The 20,239-nt window shown below is 36.6% G+C and overlaps 1 protein-coding gene across 1 annotated transcript; it reads right to left on the bottom strand.

Moving 5' to 3' along the window:
- Positions 1 to 17,236: 17,236 nt before the first annotated feature.
- On the bottom strand, positions 17,237 to 18,355 carry LOC149243670 (mitogen-activated protein kinase kinase kinase 20-like). The gene has a single exon (XM_089371276.1). It carries the CDS (start codon positions 18,353 to 18,355, stop codon positions 17,237 to 17,239), a length of 1,119 nt encoding a protein of 372 aa, XP_089227402.1.
- Between the last annotated feature and the right edge of the window lie 1,884 nt (positions 18,356 to 20,239).

Here is a 20,239-nt window from a genome sequence, read left to right as displayed (position 1 = left end):
ATACTTTTTAGAACAAATATTATCTTTAGAAGAATAGAAAATTGGGTCACAAATATGTTGGGTTATGACTTTGACATCATCTTATAGAAAAGGGAAGAAAAATTTTGTTGTAGATGCACTCTCAAGAAAGGATGAGGATGTGGAAGTTGTTTTGTGCTATTTCTATTATCCAACCAGATTGGATACATGAAGAAAGGGATGAATGGAAAAAGGATGAAGAAGTGTGGTCACTCATTCAAAAGTTGCAGAAGATCCCAATTCAAACAATATTACCAGAACTTGAAGAGGAAGGAAAAATCATATTGGAACTTGGAGCAATCACAGAAACAAGAACTGATAGCTACGAAATTGATCAATTTCAGAGTATCTCATCAAGTGGAAGAATTTACCTGCTAAAGATTCTAATTGGGAGGAATTTTTTTTTATACAAAAGCATCAAGAACTACTCAAGCATTGAGGACAACACTTTTTGAAGGAGAGGGGCATGTTAGGTCCCTATACTACTAGTGTAACCCCTTATTATTATTAGTACAACCTTCTTATTATATTGTTGTACCCATGTAGTCCCCATATTGTTATTATTGTGCCCCATAGAAGCCCACTATTTTTATTATTGTGTCGTTACATTGTTATTGTTATGTCAGATGTGATTATATTATGACCCCTTGAACTCCTATATATAGAAAGGAGTTCTTGTCATTTGTATCATCCAAGAATTGTTCATTTGTGTAAAGTAAAGGAGGTTGCCCCCTCGAAGAGGCTGAATTCTAAGGTGTTGATCTATCTTTTCTATCTTTTTGTGAGCTGGTTTCATAAAAATCATACTCCGTGCACACTCCAGCAACGTCTTGTTTTTCCTTTCTCCCACATTGTTATGTTGTGGACTATAGGGTACTATAAATTGTGACACTATTCCATGATCCTTGGAGTACTTGATGAAGTTCCTCAACCTGTATTCTCCCCCTAGATCAAAATAGAGGATCTTTGTGAACTTCCCAGTTTGCTTCTCTGCCATGTTTTTGAATTCTCTGAAATACTAAAAAACATCACTCATTTTCATGAGGAAGTGCACCCAAGTTTTCCTTTTGTAATCGTTAATAAACAACAGAAAATAATAAGCACATCCTAGGGATTTTGTTTGCATAGGTCCATAAACATCAGAATGTACAAGTTTTAATACATCTCTTCTTCTCCTAGCAGAATTACATAGAAATTCATCTCTGTGAATTTTGCTTCACAACCTTCACAAGAAACATACTCATTATTTAACATAAGGAGTCCTTCAACCATTCTTTTTTTTTGCAATAATAAAATAATGTGATAATTGATATGCGCATACCTCTGGTGCCAAAAACTTTTAGCTGACATAGTTGTAGAAGTCAATGCTTGATGACTCTTGCTAGTGACATCAAGTTTGTACAATCCTCTAACTTCTAAAGCAACCAGTTTGTAGTGATGCAACGAGTCCTTCATTATGCAATGTTCTTTGAATAATTAAACCTTCACATTCTCATATGTAATTGTGGACATTGAAATAAAAAAATTCTTAATCCTGAGCACATAAATAACATTATGAATGTGCCTGACACTTCCATATGGTAAAGTCACTGGAATATCACCATATCCCATGATCTAATGTGTACAATCATCTCCAAGATAAATATTGCCACCATTTCTTATTTCCTTGAAATTCTCATACCAATCCTTATTACATGTCAAGTGAATCGAAGCACTAGAGTCAACAAACCAAGCATTTTCATCATCTGTTTCAGCAAAGATCGCAACATTAGACATAAACAACTTAAGATTTTTGAGATTAGAGTTCAGGCGTTCTCCTGCCAAATGTTCTAAATATCTTTTGTGATCATTATGCATAGCTTCATCATTTTTTCCTTATAACAATCTTTGGAAAGATGCCCGTATATACCATAATAGAAACATTCTATTTCATAATCATTTCTCACAAATGACATACCTCATTTGATTTTTCAAATGGCCTTTTGTGATATAGACTTCCACATTTACTTCCTCCTCCTTGTTTCCCTTTGAAGAACTACTTTTTCGCCATCAGTGCTAAATCTGGATTCTGAGACTTTAAATTCTTGCATCTCTCTTCTTCCTACATCAGTATAGTTGTCAATTCCTCAGAATTATGATCTTTTTCCGTTGTTGCAAGACTTGTAATAAACATCTTATAGTCCTCTGACATTCCATTTAAAGTGATTGTCACAACATTAGTACTAGGTATCCAATAACTCCTACCTTATCTTTCAAATATTTGATTCTTGAAACAAAAGAACTAACAAATTCAGTTTCTTCCATTTTAATATATCGGAGCTTACTTTGTGGGAAAATAACTTGATTTGTATTCTTAGTGTCATACAAACCCTTAAGTGTAGTCTAGGTTTCACTGGAAGTTTTACACTCACGCATGTGGGGGATTATATATCTTTAACACACATCCTTAATAATACATTTTCTTTGTTCTCTTGCTTCTCCCACTATTGAATTGATGCAGTTGTTGTGCTTGTAGCAAGTTTTTCCTTTTCTCCCTTTCTGATGATCCGAAGGCCATATGCTTACAACAGTGTCTGTAGATTGAATTTTCAGTCAACATAGTTGGATCTATCCAATTTATTGGCCTCATTCAAGTATGTCTCTGCAAGGGGATTAGTCATCTTGACAAAATCCCAAATTTCCAACAGAGCCCAACTTCTTACTCCACACTTCATGAGCACCACTAGTAGCTCCAGAAATCCCTAATCCATAGATCCACTACTCCAACTATGCCCGAGCTGGGGTTCCACACTCCTATCAAATTAAATTTACACAGAGGCTCAATAGCTTCAAACAAAAAATAAATGAAACACAACCAATTTATAAATTCAACAAAAATGGGTCTATTCACTCTTAATACATACACTACACAAAAACAAAATATTATAAGTTTGTCGCCCATTTTTCCTTAATAAAAATTACACAAATATATTCATTTTCAATTTTAAATTTTCAATTAATAGAAATTAAACATGTAATTTGAAAAATTTTAAAGTAATACTTAATTGATAAAATGATTCTAAATATGAGATAAAATCCAAAATAATAAATAGAAATCAAATTATCTTACCAAAAAATATGGTCAACAAAAACTCTAATTATAACTAACATTATCAACATTATTAATAAAAAAATAAAACTATCAAAAACACTAAAGATATTCTTCACTTTCAATACAAAATTTATAAATCTAATCATCAATAATGTTTATATAGTTATGTTACCCTCACCCATTCAATTGTAACACTGCCCTCATGGATCTTCTTAATTTTATAATTCTGTTGGTACGGTAAAAATTAATCTTGTTAATGGTGTGTTTGTTTCTTTATATGTTTGTACACCATAGATTCAACATTTGTATAATTTGATTATGGCACTTACATATTTATAAAATAAATAAATAAAATGTAAAATAAAAAATTTCCGTTAAGGAAATGAAAACTTTTTAAATAAATCATAACCAGTTTCTTTAAAAAGCCCTCAAAATAACATAAACCATTATTAAATAAAAAAAATAAAACTATCAAAAACACTAAAGATATTCTTCACTTTCAATATAAAATTTTAAAATCTAATTATCAATAATGTTTATATGGTGAACTGGACAATCATCAAGAAGATGAACTGATCCATCATATTTATGTATATAAATGATAGTTAGCTAATGAATAATGCAATCAGTTTTTTCTTCCACTCATTCATTCTGGAGTTACCCTGGCCTGACATGGTATCAGAGCACAGGTCCCAGGTTCTTAAAATAGTCGTAACTCCTTCATTTCTGTTGTTGTCCTCTGTCTCTCTGCGCATTCATTTATGCCAACGCATCTGCCTGAAACGTTCTCTGCCTCTGTCGCTGCCCAGAGATGCATGTAACGTTTTCCTGAATGCACCAAACTGAATCGGATTTTGCAATTCATAGCACGCCACATATCCAGCTTCATAGATATCATCATATCCGCATGCTCCGCTCTGCTTCCGCTCATTTAGCATAAGCCTTCTGATTTGGCATTACTACATAGTTTTCAAAACTTACCGCTCTCCATGACTACTGGCTTCAACTAAGGACTGCGTTTGTAGCTTCTCGGCCTTAACCTGCATTGCAGAACAATTGCGCTGCTTTCCATACTCAATTGATGGAACATGTGTAGTGAGCTTGATCGAAACTTGGACGTGCTGTGTTGAACAGTGAGACTGCAGTGTGCATTTTGCGTCAATTGTGTTCGGATATTGAAGGCGTTTGTATGCCTTCAAGAGAAAGAGGAAGATACTTCAGAGGCAGGGGGGTCAGACATTCTCAAGCAGAAAAGGCAGATCTGCATTGCATTCGTTGCAAACGAAATGGATCACATGATGCTTCTACATGCAAGCTACCATGGGACAAAATTGAGCAGAGAAGAAATCAACAGAAAGGTAAAACTGATGACACAGACAAAGGTAACGCACCTGAATCCGCTCACTATATTGAGGCACAGTGTAACATTGGAGTAAGTGAAGATTTGTTTAATGCTTCACTTGCTTCTTCGAAAAATGACTGGTTGCTTGATTCAGGAGCAACCTGTCATATGACTCATACAAAAGATTTTTTTGAAGATTTCACTGACAATGTTGATGGAGCAGTATACTTTGCAGATCAGTCAAAAATCAAGCCATCAGGGCTTGGCACAATCAGGCTTAAACTGCCTGGTCTTCCAGACTTTCTTCTGGATCATGTTCTATATCTCCCACAGCTCAAGAGAAACTTGTTGTCCTTGGTCCACATCCGCCAGCAAGGTCACTCCATTCATATGTTTGATGGAAAGCTTGAGGTAAGAAAGGCATCTGACCACTCACTTGTCATGAGGGGTATAGAAGAAGAAATACTTCTTAAACTGCAAGGAACCTCTGCTCATGCACAACATTTCTCATATATTTCTCATCATGAAGAATGTACACTTCCGTCAAGTTTATTATGGCATGCTAGATTTGGACATTTAAACTATGATAGTCTCCGCTTGTTGAAGAAAAATGGTGTTGCTGGTTTGCCTACAATTCCTAGAAAACATAAGCAATGTGATGCTTGCATTCTAGGAAAGCATAGCAAACAGTCTCTTCATGATTCACATTCAAGAGCACATAGGAATCTTGAACTCATTCATTCAGATTTATGTGGTCCAATGCCTATTCCTTCTGCAAATGGAAATAAATATATCATGACATTTATTGATGATTACACCAAAATGTGTTGGGTTTATTTATTGAAGAACAAATCTGATGCTTTTCAAACATTCAAGAATTTTCATAAATGGATTGAAAATGATGCACAATCTCATATTGGGGCTATTCGCACTAATAATGGAAAAGAATATACATCAAATGAATTTGAACACTATCTTCGCCAACATGGGATTAAACATCAAACAATTGTGCCTTATAATCCCCAACAGAATGGTGTAGCTGAAAGAATGAATAGAACAATCTTGAATATGGTACGATCCATGCTCTTTTTAAAAAATGTAAAGACAATGTTTTGGGCTGATGTTGTTCTATGTGTTGCATATATAAAGAATAGATGTCCATCTAGTGCTATAAGAAACAAGACTCCTTATGAATTGTGGTATGGACATGTTCCTTCGGTAAAACATCTCAGGATCTTTGGTTCCACCTGTTATGCTTTAATACCAAAGTTACATAGAAACAAACTTGGTGCTAGAAGTTGTAAGTGTATCTTCCTGGGGTATTCAAACACATCTAAAGCATACCGCCTCTATGATGAAGTAAATGAAAAGTTTGTTTTATCTAGAGATGTCATTTTTCTTGAATCATCCAAATCTGACAGTGTTGTTGAGCGGCAACTTGATCGCTTGGATAGATTCACAAAACCAAAATCATTTCAAGAGTTTGATAATCAGATTCCACATCTTGAAGCGGGGATTCCTATACTATATCAACATGTGGAATATTCTTCTGAAGAACAATCTCCCCTGCATGACACTCCAGCAACAGATGATGCTTTAAGTGATGTAATTGATAGAATTGGGAGACTCAATATTGATTCAGACCCAACTTAATCAACAGAGCAGCCTGGACCATCTCAGAAAGGTCCCCCAAAGTGGCTGACAAAGACACTTGAAAGTGTTCATCCTGATGAAATTGGAAAAACAGGAACTAGAAATACAAACCGACAAGATGGAGGTGATGTCGATAACTCTAATTCACCTGTTGATATGGATGTTACTTATGATTGTGAATTGAACTTGTCTACATATTTTGAACCAACTTCCTTCAAAGAAGCTGCTTCTCATGATGAATGGAAAGAAGCGATGCAGAAGGAGTATGATGCCCTCATAAAGAATGGCACTTGGAAGCTGGTTGATCCTCCATTTGGAACCAAACCAATTGGCTGCAAGTGGGTCTACAAGAACAAGTACAAAGCTGATGGCTCACTTGACAAGCACAAAGCTAGGCTTGTGGCAAAAGGTTTTGCACAGAAGGAAGGGGTCGATTATGACGAAACTTTTGCCCCCACAACAAAATGGGCCACCATCCGGACACTCTTTGCACTAGCTGCTCAGAATGGTTGGAAAGTCCATCAAATGGATGTAAAAACTGCATTCTTGAATGGAGATCTAAAAGAGAATGTTTTTATGTCCCAGCCTGAAGGATTTGCTGTGAAAGGACATGAACATAAAGTATGCAAACTTGTGAAGTCCTTGTATGGCCTCAAACAAGCACCACGAGCCTGGTATGAAAAACTAACTGAGCATCTTCTGAAACTCAACTTCAATCATTTTGATCTTGATGATGCAACTTTATTTGTCAAGAAAGTTGGCAAAACACTTGTATATCTTGTGATATATGTAGATGATCTTTTAATGACAGGGAACAATGAAAGCTATATTGCATCCATAAAGAAAGAATTAGGAAAAATTTTTGAAATGACTGACTTGGGCTATGTTCATTACTATCTTGGCATTGAAGTAACCCAACATCCAAAGTCCATATTTCTTTCTCAAAAGAAATACATTGGAGATTTGTTAAACAGATTTGGCATGACAAAGTGCAATCCTCTTTCTACTCCAATGGAACAAAACTTGAAGCTCACATCTATTGAAGGAAAGGAATTTGAGGATGACACAAAGTATAGATAGCTTGTAGGAAGTCTCATCTACCTCATTACTACCAGAACAGACATTTCATTTGCTGTTGGAATCCTCTCTAGGTTTATGCAAAAGCCTTGTGAGGGACATTGGTCTGCTGCAAAAAGAGTTCTAAGGTACTTGAAGGGAACTCAAGACCTTGGAATCAAGTATACACAGGTGGACGACTTCAACTTGATTGGATACTCTGATTCAGACTTCGATGGAGACAAAGAAACTGGGGTATCTACTTCAGGATATGCTATGAGTCTTGGATCAGGAGCTGTCTCCTGGAGATCACGCAAACAACCAGTACCAGCAGATTCCACAACAGAAGCAGAATATGTGGCAACAACTGAAGCAACGAAAGAAATTGTGTGGCTCAGGAAAATTCTTGAAGATTTGTAGGTAAAACAAATACAATCAACTCCACTCATGATTGATAACACCTCTGCAATAAAGTTGGCCAAGGACCCAAAGTTCCATGATCATACTAAGCACATCAATGCTAAATATCATCTGATCCGACATCATGTTGAGGCCAAAGCAATCCATCTCCGTCATTGTTGCACAAACGAGCAAATTGCAGACATCTTCACCAAAGCATTTGGAAGAGAAAAGCTTGAAAGATTCAGAACGATGCTTGGACTCACCAACATCCCTTCAGATTAAGGGGGGGAATGTTGACACCTAATCCTCAACGGATGGATGAACTGGAGAGTCATCAAGAAGATGAACTGGTCCGTCATATTTATGTATATAAATGATAGTTAGCTAATGAATAATGCAATCAGTTTTTTCTTCCGCTCATTCATTCTGGAGTTACCCTGGCCTGACAGTAATTATTCCATACATATCTGGTCACAAGAAAAATAAAAAATATTCGTTAAGGAAAAGAAAACTTTTTAAATAAATCATAACCAGTTTGTGAAAAGAAAAAAATATTTGTTAAGGAAAAGAAAACTTTTTAAGAAAATCATAACTAGTTTCTGTAAAAATCCCTCAAAATGACATAAACCAGAACTTTACCATTGAAGAGATTAAGATAATGTGAATTTTAAAAGTTTTTTTGAAAAAAAATGATATATATTAGTCATTCAATTTAAATATCAGAAAATTACAACCATTTAAAAAATAAGACAGTAATAATAACACCCAAAATTGTAACATAATCATTACAATGAAATTGTAAATTTTAAAATGCAACTAAGAAATATAAACAACGAAATTTAACATCTTTAGTTAGAAACCATGAATGATATTCATAGTGAAAATTAAAGCAAAAACCTTATGAATTAAGGAGTCATTGAGTTTCAATATTGGGTCATTGGCAACCGTAATGCAAAACCAAGTAAAGTTTTCAATCTATTAGAATAATAATGAAACGAGATCCTGGTTGCTCAGTCTCCCCATTTTATGATAGGCTATTATAGTTCTGAAAATGTAAGAGGTAGGAGAATTGATTAAGGGTTTATGGCAATAAAAAAGTCTTAAACCGATGTATTACCAGAAGCTTTCATGTAATGGGAGCACACTCTTGAGGTGCTTAATTTTAATCCATTATAAAGAATAACATAAATATTTCCGAAACCAAAACATCTTTGTTCAAATCTTGTACTTTATTATTTTTTAAAAATCAACCCTTACAAACTCCCATTAAGAAATGGTGTTAGAATAGTTAGAGGGTTGATATTCTAAAGGAGATGGTCAATACAAAAATTGTTATATAAAATATGTTATATTTTTTTTTGGATATATGGTATTGATAAATCATAATATTGTAACAAATTCAAAAAAAAATTATATTAAAATTGAAATGACTCTTTAATGACTCACAATTAAAAATATTGTTAAGTATTCTTTTAGCTCCCATTTTCATTTTTTTTATAATTAATAATACTTATAATAATCCAAAATAAAATTATAATTTAAATCATTTTCAAATTTATTAATATTTTAAATATAAGTATTAAATAAAATAATAATACTATGATGATGGTCAATTGTATATGACCTACACCATATATCTAAATATAATTAGATAACATAATAACAATATGATATATGATACTGCTCAGCTGTATCCAACGACTTGTATATCACCTATACAACATTGAACATCATCAGCTGTAATGTATATCACCTGCACCATATATCTAGATATAATTATATATCCTGCATCACGAGAATGAGATTTGCTGCATCGCATCATCAAGAATGAGAGTGCCCGGGAGAGGGCGCCCTTTTCGTTGAAGCCGCCATGGACACTACTCTTTCACAGGTGTGGGTATTGGAAGACCAGAAACTCTCATTGGACTCTCTGCTCCGTCAGCTTGCTGAGGTCGAGGAAGCCCCTCTCGCTCATATTTCAGGTAAACTTCGTTACTCTTACTCTTATTATATTAATTGTAAGACAGATAAGTGTGGTGGTTTGGTTCTTCCCACTATGCACTGATTTTTCCTTGATTCCCTCCGTGGTAAACTTCATCCCTCACTCTTGGCAGGTATCCCTCGATCATTGATCTAAGACCGTTGCTTGTAGGGCAACCCTTATTCCGATTGCAGATTATCCTAAATTGATTACGGAGCTGTTTGGTCCCACTTCTCTTTCTGTTTATAAGAACGGACGTTAAAATCCGTTAACAGAATTGCTGTCGGCAAATTTTTGTAACGCGAAATTAAAAAAAAATAAATAAATATATATCTATATATATATATATATATATATATATATATATTAACATCCACAGAATAAAAGATAGTGTGTTACGTCTGACATAGTGATTGTCCCCGCGCCGTCCAGAGGTGCTCGATGCACGGAATTAAATTCAAGGTACCCGGCAATAGCGTTCCCCGTGGGTCCTACCTGTACGCATTGACAAATGGACAGTTAAAGGAGTAGTCTACCCGGGCGGAAGAATGGCCCGGTTTCCGATCACCGTCCGGAAAAACCACCGGCTCCGACCACCGGCAATTTCTCCCCAGCTCCGCCACCGTCCGCGAGCTCCGCCCAGCTCCGCCACCCTCCGCATTTAATGATGTCTGACAACAGTTCCATCGCTGTGTTGCCGCCATTCATACGTCAATTTGAATTTGGGAATTAACCGCGGGCTGCATTCGACCCGGCACTCCCTTGCAGGTCACCAGAACTAGCGAAACCGGAAGGGCAAGAACAGGTTCGAGGCGGGGCGCCATGGTTGGGTCTGGAGCTTCTGGAACAATCAGCCTCGCAATGAAAAGGTCTAATGGCCAACTCTTTGCAATCAAATCCACAACCCAATTTAGTGTCGTTGTGCACAATGAGTACAACATTTTACGAAGCCTGGACTCTGCATACATCGTTCGCTGCTTGGGGCGCGCCTACAGCTTCGAGAACGGTGCAGGGGTGCACAATTTGTTCATGGAGTACGTGCCGGGTGGTAGCTTGAGGGATCTGCTGACTAAGTTTGGAGGGAAGCTGTATGAATCAGTGATCAAGGCATACACACGCGACATTCTACGTGGGATCGATTACCTCCACAAGCGGGGGATTGTGCACTGTGACATCAAGGGCAAGAATATTCTTGTGGGTATCACTGGTGTGAAGCTTGCTGACTTTGGCTCTGCCAAGAGGATTGATGATGACACGAAGGGCCAGCAGGCCATGAAATTCAGGGGGACTCCTCAGTTACTGAATTTCATTGTCAGTCATTTATGCTTGAATGCAATAACAAAAAGAAATAGTAAGGTTGCCTCTTGAGCATGATACCCCAAAATTTATCAGAGAATGAGGAGCTGAAGGAGACTGTCACTGTGGAACCATGTAGTATAATTGTAATGCATCAGTTCGTTCAAATATTAGGCTTCTCAGTACCCAAAGAGCAGGAATCAAGGTCTTAATCACATAAGTGTTTAATATAGTTATTTCCACTCTATAGGACCATGTTAGTCATGTTGTGTTAAGATTTGGAGTCCTTAAATAGCTTTTGTTCTTCATCTCAATATTTATTCTGTCCGCTCAAAACTGGCAAGAGCTTTTGTAGTTGCATTGTGGTAGTCATCATATTACCACTGACAACCAATACTACTTGAAGATATGGTAGTGGCTATGTGGAGTCCGTAATACACCCTTCTGAGTATTGAATGGATTCTTCATTGTATTTTTATGTAGAAGTTTGTAATAACTTGTTCAGGTAATTCATTATATTGTATGGTGGTTTGTATCTTTTGGACAATGTGACTCCAATATGTGGGCTACAAATAAATTCATCAGCTATTCATGAAGTATTTTAGAAAAGCTTGAAGTGTGAGAGGAAATAAGTTATTTAGGCCACATTTATGAGTCTGGACAGTATTTTGGATCTGCTTTTATCTTAAACAGAATGACATGAACATGCTATTGAGCAGGACAGTTAAAGAGTTAAATGGCAAGATTTACCCAGTTATAGAGCCAATCAATCACATGGCCAGAGTAGTTCTCTCAACGAATTGTGTTGGTTTTATAGCCTTCCCTTGTCAGTCTGTTCTGCCTAGACACTTGCAATAATGTTTGTTAAAGTCCTATAGCAGTGGAGTAACTTGTACTTAACTGTAATTTGAGGAAAAAGGACATAGATGTGGCTGCAGGGAAGCTTTCAGAGTGCCAGGAAGCCATACTTGTTCTTAGTAAGCAGTTGAAGGCTCTTGCTTGCCCAGTGGACTCCATGGAATTTCCATACGAGGCAGAAAAGGTATAGTCAAGAAAAGCTACATCTTTCACTCTAGGGTGAGATCTGTTTTGCTAATAAGAACCAGTTGAGACTAGAGATTCAAAGGATGCTGAGGAGAGCCTGACAAATTGTCAATTTTTCTATGGCAGAGAGCTGAAAGGGAACAAAGATATGAACTGGATGCTCCTTGGAGTCCTCGTATCCGTAGCCAAAGTGCTTCATCGGCATCAAAACCTAAGAATATTAGCACAACAAATGGCAGAGGACGTGCTAGTGAGTGGACTAGTGACCCTGGCCTTGTTGCTCCTGATCTATATAAAGTGAACGTACCAGATTCACCAATTGTAGATTATTTGGATGGACGTTTAACAATGCATACCTTCTCTGATACGGAAGAAAGCTCGCCAGCAGGGTCTCCAGTGAAATCTACACAACAGAGAAACAAGTTCACATCTTTCTCATCAGGGAGTGAATTCCTAAAGTCTGTCAAAACATATGGAGGGGAGTCACCTACATCTTCTTCATCATCATCTTCTTTAGCATCCACTTTCTTTCCAAAGTCACAGGAGTAGCTTATGTAAGCACTTTCATGTGCCAGAAGAAGTCACTAAATGGATAAGCAAGGAATTGGGAAATTTACAGCCCGTTTTGCCAGCAAAGAGCATAAATGTCTCTTTAATTCATTCTAGCATGGCTTGTGATGTGGCTATTGAGCGGCAATAGCCTTGTAATTAGAATGCATGTTACCAGGAACTTCAAAATTGTTACATTCAGTTTTGTATATTTACAGCTTTGGAATATAGCCTTTGTTTATATTGAAAACTTGTGGCCATGAATATACTGCTAACTAAACTTGATTTGTAGTTGTAGTTAAAGAAAGAGTGAAGATTCAGCAGGTTAATAATTGCAGAGCCATGAACCTATGCTATTTTTAGATGTTTTTGAACATTTTTCTATCTTTAGCTCATTTCGTGTTGAACTGGTAACAAAGAAAATTATTCCCTTATTAGTAAAACCTATTTTCAATTTTATGTGTTGTCAATTACCTGATTTTCCATTTACCAATTGCAATTGCAAGTAGAGAGGTATCTACGTACAAGTAATTCTAACATCACCCCTTAGTGTTTACCTGGGGAAATATTATTTCATTATCTCATTTGTATAAAAGTATCCCATCGTTAACTTATATTGACAGTTTGCATTATATTGAGCACTCCCCTTTATTGACAAGTTTATTCAGTTTTTGTACCATTTCATATCTTTAGACCTCTCTTTATGGGTCTTTCAGGTCTGCTAAATCTTCCTTTATGCTGCTTTGTGATGGTTTATGCTGCCTATCATAATATCTTCCCCATATGGGCTCTAGCTGAATATCTTCATCATGTTCTGCAATCATAATGTATATGTTTGTCATGTCTGTCATATTTCTTAAAGGTAAGTTTTTGGCTATAAACTGAATTTTGAGGGAGGTTAGAATGATCTCTAAGCATCTGAAACAAGATGGTTTACTAGTTTGTAATATTTAATGATTGCAATACAATCTTGTATGTGTAATAAGCTGGTAAGATAGTGTTTGCTATGCAATCATTGCATGAATGAAGTACCTGGTGATGTCTCTCTAAAATAGTAATTAACTTTCTATGGCTTGGACTATCATTGAAACGGTTTTATCATTAATCATGCTTGTGGTGTTAATATTTATATCGCTTAGATAATGATGGAAGAATTTGTGTTACCCATAATGCTTATGGTTTTTGTTCACCATTAGTTTCACTTTCTCACAAATAGTTTGAGAATGAACAACAAAATTATTGTTGCCCTTGATTCTTCTTGCTTTGCTCTCTCTTAATTGTTTTCATTCCTTGTTATGAGAAGAATGGGTGAAATATAAAAAGAAGCCATATATGATGCACTTTCTTAATCCTGTCATGAAACTTTTGGTATCTTGTAAAACATAAGATCTGATAACTATCACATCATATTAAAATTGTTAACAATATGGACAGCGTTAGACAAATTGATTTTCAGGTTTCTAAAGATTGCAGAAATGATTTGATTACTTTCAACAATCCCTGAATTTTTTTTTATTTTGAATGGAAAATCTAATTTGACAATAACAAAGTCAAAATTATATTTTTGAAGTTCTTTAATAAACCTTTTACCATCTTGTTTAAACATTTACGATCTTCAAAACTACATGGCTTGGACATTTTTCGGAAAGGATCAGTTGTATCATTGAATGTAATCATGTGCACTCTTTGGTGTTTGTGATGTGAGAGCTTATTTTATCACAAAAATAGAGTGATGCTTATGAAGATGCCTCTAAGATCCTTATCAAAATTTTGAAAATTTAAGTTCTTTAAGCTCAGACACAATTTACAGCAGTGTCAAAATACCAAAGCTACCCTATATTTATCCACATATTATAAAATAATGCAAAGGATCTAAACTAATTTCTATTCTCGACAAAAAAATGTAGAACTTTGTTTCTTGTATTGTTTCTTGTCACTAATTGCAAGTAATCCTCTTAGCTGTCTTACAAGGACAGCCAGAACACCAACTGCATATTTTCTAGTTTTTATCTAAGAATTGGAGAGGCTGGAGATGGGAGTTATTAGACACTACCTATCTCAATACACAAGCCAGGAGACTTGCAAAAGAATATAATCCCAAAACCTTTTATTGGTACTAAGATTAAGGGGATGAAATCCAATGACCATGAACATAATTGGCACAAAAGAATGCCAGCTCTTTGTGATGCAAAATTTCCTCTAAGATGAGACTGCTTGCGGCTTGCCTAGTTCATTTTGTATATGGGCGCTCCCTCTGAACTAAAGGAAGGCTTTATGGAATAGGATCAACAGATAGAAATTGCAGATATTGGGGTTATCCAGAATATGTTGATCATGTTTTTGGAGGTGCCTTTTGTTGAGGAAATAGGACAGGGATAGAAGGCCATTCTATGGGTATGTTGACATCATAACTATATTGGCGGGCTGTCCTTCTCAAAGATCCTTGGTGATACCACAAATCTATATGGAATGCGTAGCAGGTAATGAGGACAGTATTTGGAGATAGAGTTATTAGGCACCTATCTTAATGTGCAGGCCAGTAAACTTGTATAAAAAGATGGCCCCTAAACCTTTTATTGAAAGTAAACTTAAATAGAAAATGGTATTCGAATGATGACAAACATGAATGGCACACAACCAGCACAAAAGTTTCCCCTATTTGGTTGTAATGCAAGGTTTCCCTTTAAGATGTGGTTACTTTCATGGTTCATTCGGTCTATGTCACTCCCAACTAAAGCAACCTGCGTCATAAAACAGGAACCGGAATTGCAGCTTGACCATGCTTTTGTGACACAAAAGTGCGCTAGCTATTTGTGATGAAAGGTTTCGTTTAGGATGAGATTCCTTGCCTGGTTCATTATCTATATGGCACTCCTAACTAAAGGAAAGCTCCATGAAACCAGACTAACAGATCAAAATTGCAGCTATGCCTATTTGGAGGTGCTTTTCAAGGATCCTTGGTACTGCTGTAAATCTATCTGAAATGTATGGCAGGTAATCAGGATAATTTGCAGTAGCGTAAGAGATGATCTGTGCCACAGTGGAGGAGAGCCCCATGCTCAGTTCTAACATATTGCTTGATTGGCTGTAGGACCAATATTCTACTCACTCCAACTCCCACACTTTGTGTGCAACTCTCTGAGTGCTTAAAGAACTTCTCACCTCCTCTGTAACAAAATGTTTGAAGATCTGTCCAGACAAAGGGTACTTATAATTGGTGGATTTTCAATTTCCAATTATATAGCCATTCAATTTTCATATCATCTGATTGCTCTAAGAAATTGTGTAAATCTAATGTACAATCTAGATCTAGTGCACTTGCCCTGGCATACGTCGATAGTGGGCAAACCTGGGGATGTTAATTCGATGTAATGATGGTTTTTGCATCCCTTTTAGTAATCTTCCTATCAGGCTTTTAAAGATAATGAAAAAAATTGCCCCAATTCTGAGGATTGCGCGAGAATTTAAAAAATACACAACACCCAAATATTGAAAATTGCTACTGAATAGCACCATGGCTTTTGTTTCTAGAGTTTGTTCACTGAAGTACAATACTTTACAAATGGGCCTGGAAGCAAACTATTATTATCAATTTGAACGGTTAAAATACTACACCTACACAAAGAAAAATACAGGAAAATTGGTTAATTCAACAGTTATAACAACTGGATCAAGCTCCACTATCCTTACTCCTTTCTGGGCTCCAAGCTTGCCCTTCGGAGTCCCTCTCTTTGCATAGAAACGGATCAAACCTGTCCAGAGCTTGTAAACCCAGATGGTGCTCCCGAAAAGAGCCAGAATAACAGTAACCATCCATGAACTAGCCATCCAGTAAGGAATAACGGCATCTGCCTTACCAGCTAAGTAGAAGGAGGCCAACTTCCATGCCAACCAAGGCCCAACAATGCACCTCACCACGGTAAAATACACAGTGAAAAATGGAGAAACAGAACTATAGATCATGTTGGCCAAGGCAGACTCTGTTTTAGCCATACGAGAAATAGTCCACATATTCTGTAATGGAGTCGTCGATTCCCCTGCAGCTATCAGAGAGATGGCCGAAAGCCCTCCATGGCCTGCATAGTACCTGCAAGTTACTAGGTAGAAGGAAGAGGTGATCAGATGGGTTGGCAAGCAAATAGTGGAGCAAGTCCACAACGAAATATGCAGTGCTGAACTCGATGATTTTGTTCTCTAAATCTGTGTTGGGTGCATCACCCCAATCAAAATAAAAAACTGAATCAGTGACTTCACATTAAAGAATGCCTTCACATAATACCAAATCACCTTCTATCTAATATCGAAAACCCATAAACCCAATATCGAAAACCCATGTTCCAAAATTATAAATCATAGATATATATAATCAAATTAACTGCATTGCAATTCTATCCAGTATCCAAAACCCATAAACCCCAGTTCAAAAATTATAAATCATATATATGTCATCAAATTAACTGCATTGCAATTAATTTTAAAGACTGGAAGATGATTGATTTTGAGACTCTGGTCCAGAGACCGCAACGTCCGAGAATTGATCCAGTTCAAACTCTTGGCTGCAACTCTTTACAATGGATAGCTTCGAAGCTGGAACCACACTTTTCTTCAGTGAATGGAAGCTCCTGGATGGAGGAGCCAGGAGCCATTGTTAATGTCCGATTTTAACAGAGGTTTATTTGAAATAGGAGATTTTTTTTAACTGAAGAAAGTCTCCAGAGAAGCTCTCAGGAATATATACTCTTGTGGAAGATTAGACAACAAGAACTCCCCCACAACAAGACAAGACCAGACCTAACTCCCCCGCCTAATCTAACGGTTGGACCACATCAGTGGCACTATCTGAAATTGGAGATTTACTTGTTGAAGATCTCACAACAATCCACTGACCATGGGAGGTTGCAGGACAACTTGGCCTGTCAGCACCATCTTCAAATTTACAGGCTGCAGCCAATACCATCACACGGTTCCGGGCAAAAAGATTTGGGCATTGCTCAATTGAACCATTCACCTCTGCATTGCATTTTCTCGTTGGACTTGGCACGCTGAGTGACAGAGGACTACTCTGAGAATTGTACGAATCCCATACTTGATTCCCAATAGCCAAACTACTGGTTGGGGACGACCCTGGTTCAGTAACAATCTCTTCTTTCTCCATGGCGTTGCAGACCTCATCTAAAAAACGGTGCTTTAACAGCTCTCCACTGGTCCACCTCTTCTTGGGATCCCTCCGACAGCATTTCTCTAAGAAATCCCTCATCTGAGGTGAAAGCGATCCAGGCAACTCAAGGAGCTCCTCTGTGCATCCAATTCGATACATTGCGGCGAGGGGACTGGAAACGTGGCTCCATGGAGGCCTACCAGTGGCCATCTCAAGTACAGTGCAGGCGAGAGACCAGATATCAGATGCAGGGCCCTGCTCCACCTGGTTCACCACCTCTGGAGCCATCCACTGAGGAGTCCCCCTGAATTTCATGGCCTGCTGGCCCTTCGTGTCATCATCAATCCTCTTGGCAGAGCCAAAGTCAGCAAGCTTCACACCAGTGATACCCACAAGAATATTCTTTCCCTTGATGTCACAGTGCACAATCCCCCGCTTGTGGAGGTAATCGATCCCACATAGAATGTCGGGTGTGTATGCCTTGATCACTGATTCATACAGCTTCCCTCCAAACTTAGTCAGCAGATCCCTCAAGCTGCCACCCGGCACGTACTCCATGAACAAATTGTGCACCCCTGCACCGTTCTCGAAGCTGTAGGCGCGCCCCAAGCAGTGAACGATGTATGCAGAGTCTAGGCTTCGTAAAATGTTGTACTCATTGTCCACAGCGACACTAAATTGGGTTGTGGATTTGATTGCAAAGAGTTGGCCATTAGACCGTTTCATGGCGAGGCTGACTGTTTCAGAAGCTCCAGACCCAACCATGGCGCCCCGCCTCAACCTGTTCTTACCCTTCCGGTTTCGCTTGTTCTGGTGACCTACAGGGGAGTGCCGGGTCGAATGCAGCCCGCGGTTAATTCCCAAATTCAAATTGACGTATTAATGGCGGCAACACAGCGATGGAACTGTTGTCAGACATCATTAAATGCGGAGGGTGGCAGAGCTGGGCGGAGCTCGCGGACGGTGGCGGAGCTGGGGAGAAATTGCCAGTGGTCGGAGACGGTGGTTTTTCCGGACGGTGACCGGAAACTGGGCCATTCTTTCGCCCAGGTAGACTACTCCGACAGTTAAATGGTCAATGTTGTACTTGCAATTATGCATAACAGAGGCAAAAATACATTTATATAGATTAAATTTGTTGAATTGAGGCTTCTGTGATCCATAACAAGTTTACAAGAAATTTTTCTTCGTAAATCACATGATATTTCATATGTTGACGCATTTCGAACCAACCAATGTGGTTTATTGTTAGGGCAAGTTGAAGAATCGGATCAAGCTTATGCATGTTAAATAGTCAGAGCAGAACCTCCAACGGCTACAATTTGTTGGTGACTTTTTATTTATGTTTTATAAAATTTGTAGAGACACTCAAAGCTGATATGAGTTGGCAGCCATTTTTATTTTAATTTTAATGTTTTCATTAACTGAGCGCTACTAAATTAGTGATTTTTTAATTATTTCTCTTAGAATGGAATATTTATTGAAAATTTAAATATTGGTTAATGGAAAAGTTAGATGTAAAATACAATTATAAATATTAATATTATTTGAAATTTTAATTATTAGTAATTTTGTGATTTTTATTAATTATTATTTAAGAAATTTTATTTAATCCAAATAATATTTTAGAAATTTTAAATAGAAAAAAATTATATTTTAAAATTTTATAAAAAATTACTACTCATATTACTCTGAATATTATTTTTCATGGAATATTATTTTTTTAACATTTTAAAAAATATTGGTTTTTTTTAAATGCATTCTACACTCTAGTTTGAAGAATACGTGTGATTTTTTTTTGCTCAACTTTAAGTTCACATATGTTCTTTTCAAAATAAAAATGAAATAGTTTTTAAATAAAAACAATCTCAAATATTATTAAAAACAAAAATGAATATACTTATGTGATAAGTTTTAATTAAAAGCCTTATAAAATATCAATTATCTAACTTTCATTATGTTCATGAGGTTTGTTGTTAAAAACAAAATTCGTTATATCTATTTGGTTAGTTTTAATTAAAAGCATTATAAAATATCAATAATCATATTGCTCGCTCAATTTGTTGTTGACATTACAACCTAAAAGATATATATAAAAAAAAAAATTTACTCTCTCTCAACCATAAATATTTGGATATTAATGTGGAATAATATAATTTATATCAACTTTTGAAAGAGAATATATATATCTATATATATATATATATATATATATATATATATATAATTCTTATATTCTTTAAAAATATTTCAATATAGGTAAAATATCTATATTAACTAATTTATTCCAATATCTAATTCAATTCTTTCTTTCTTTTATTTTGTAAATTTGTGCATAGAGATTCATTAATCAAAAGGAGTTTAAAATACCTGCCTGAAGGTGGGATTTTTACAGAGAGACCAAAACCAAGCTATAAGGAGACATCTAGGTAAACAGAGTAACAAAAACAAAAGTATCACCCAACTCGGGGCTGGTTTTCATATTTACTTATTTTCCTTTACTTTTTAGTTGCTTTCACCCACCCATTCGCCAAAGAAGTAACGACAACTTATTGAAGAATTCCCTGACAAGCTACTATTGTGTCCTTATCAGATTCAGAGGAAACTAATTTGTGGGCTCGCTCTACTGCGCCCAACAAAAGAGTAGTA

Source organism: Pinus tabuliformis, chromosome 8 (assembly GCF_031772625.1).
Source record: "Pinus tabuliformis cultivar Carrire ecotype Pingquan chromosome 8, CPIR1, whole genome shotgun sequence".
Taxonomy (NCBI): Eukaryota; Viridiplantae; Streptophyta; class Pinopsida; order Pinales; family Pinaceae; genus Pinus; species Pinus tabuliformis.
The sequence above is the reverse complement of the archived record's forward strand: the minus strand, read 5'-3'. Positions and strand labels throughout refer to the sequence as shown.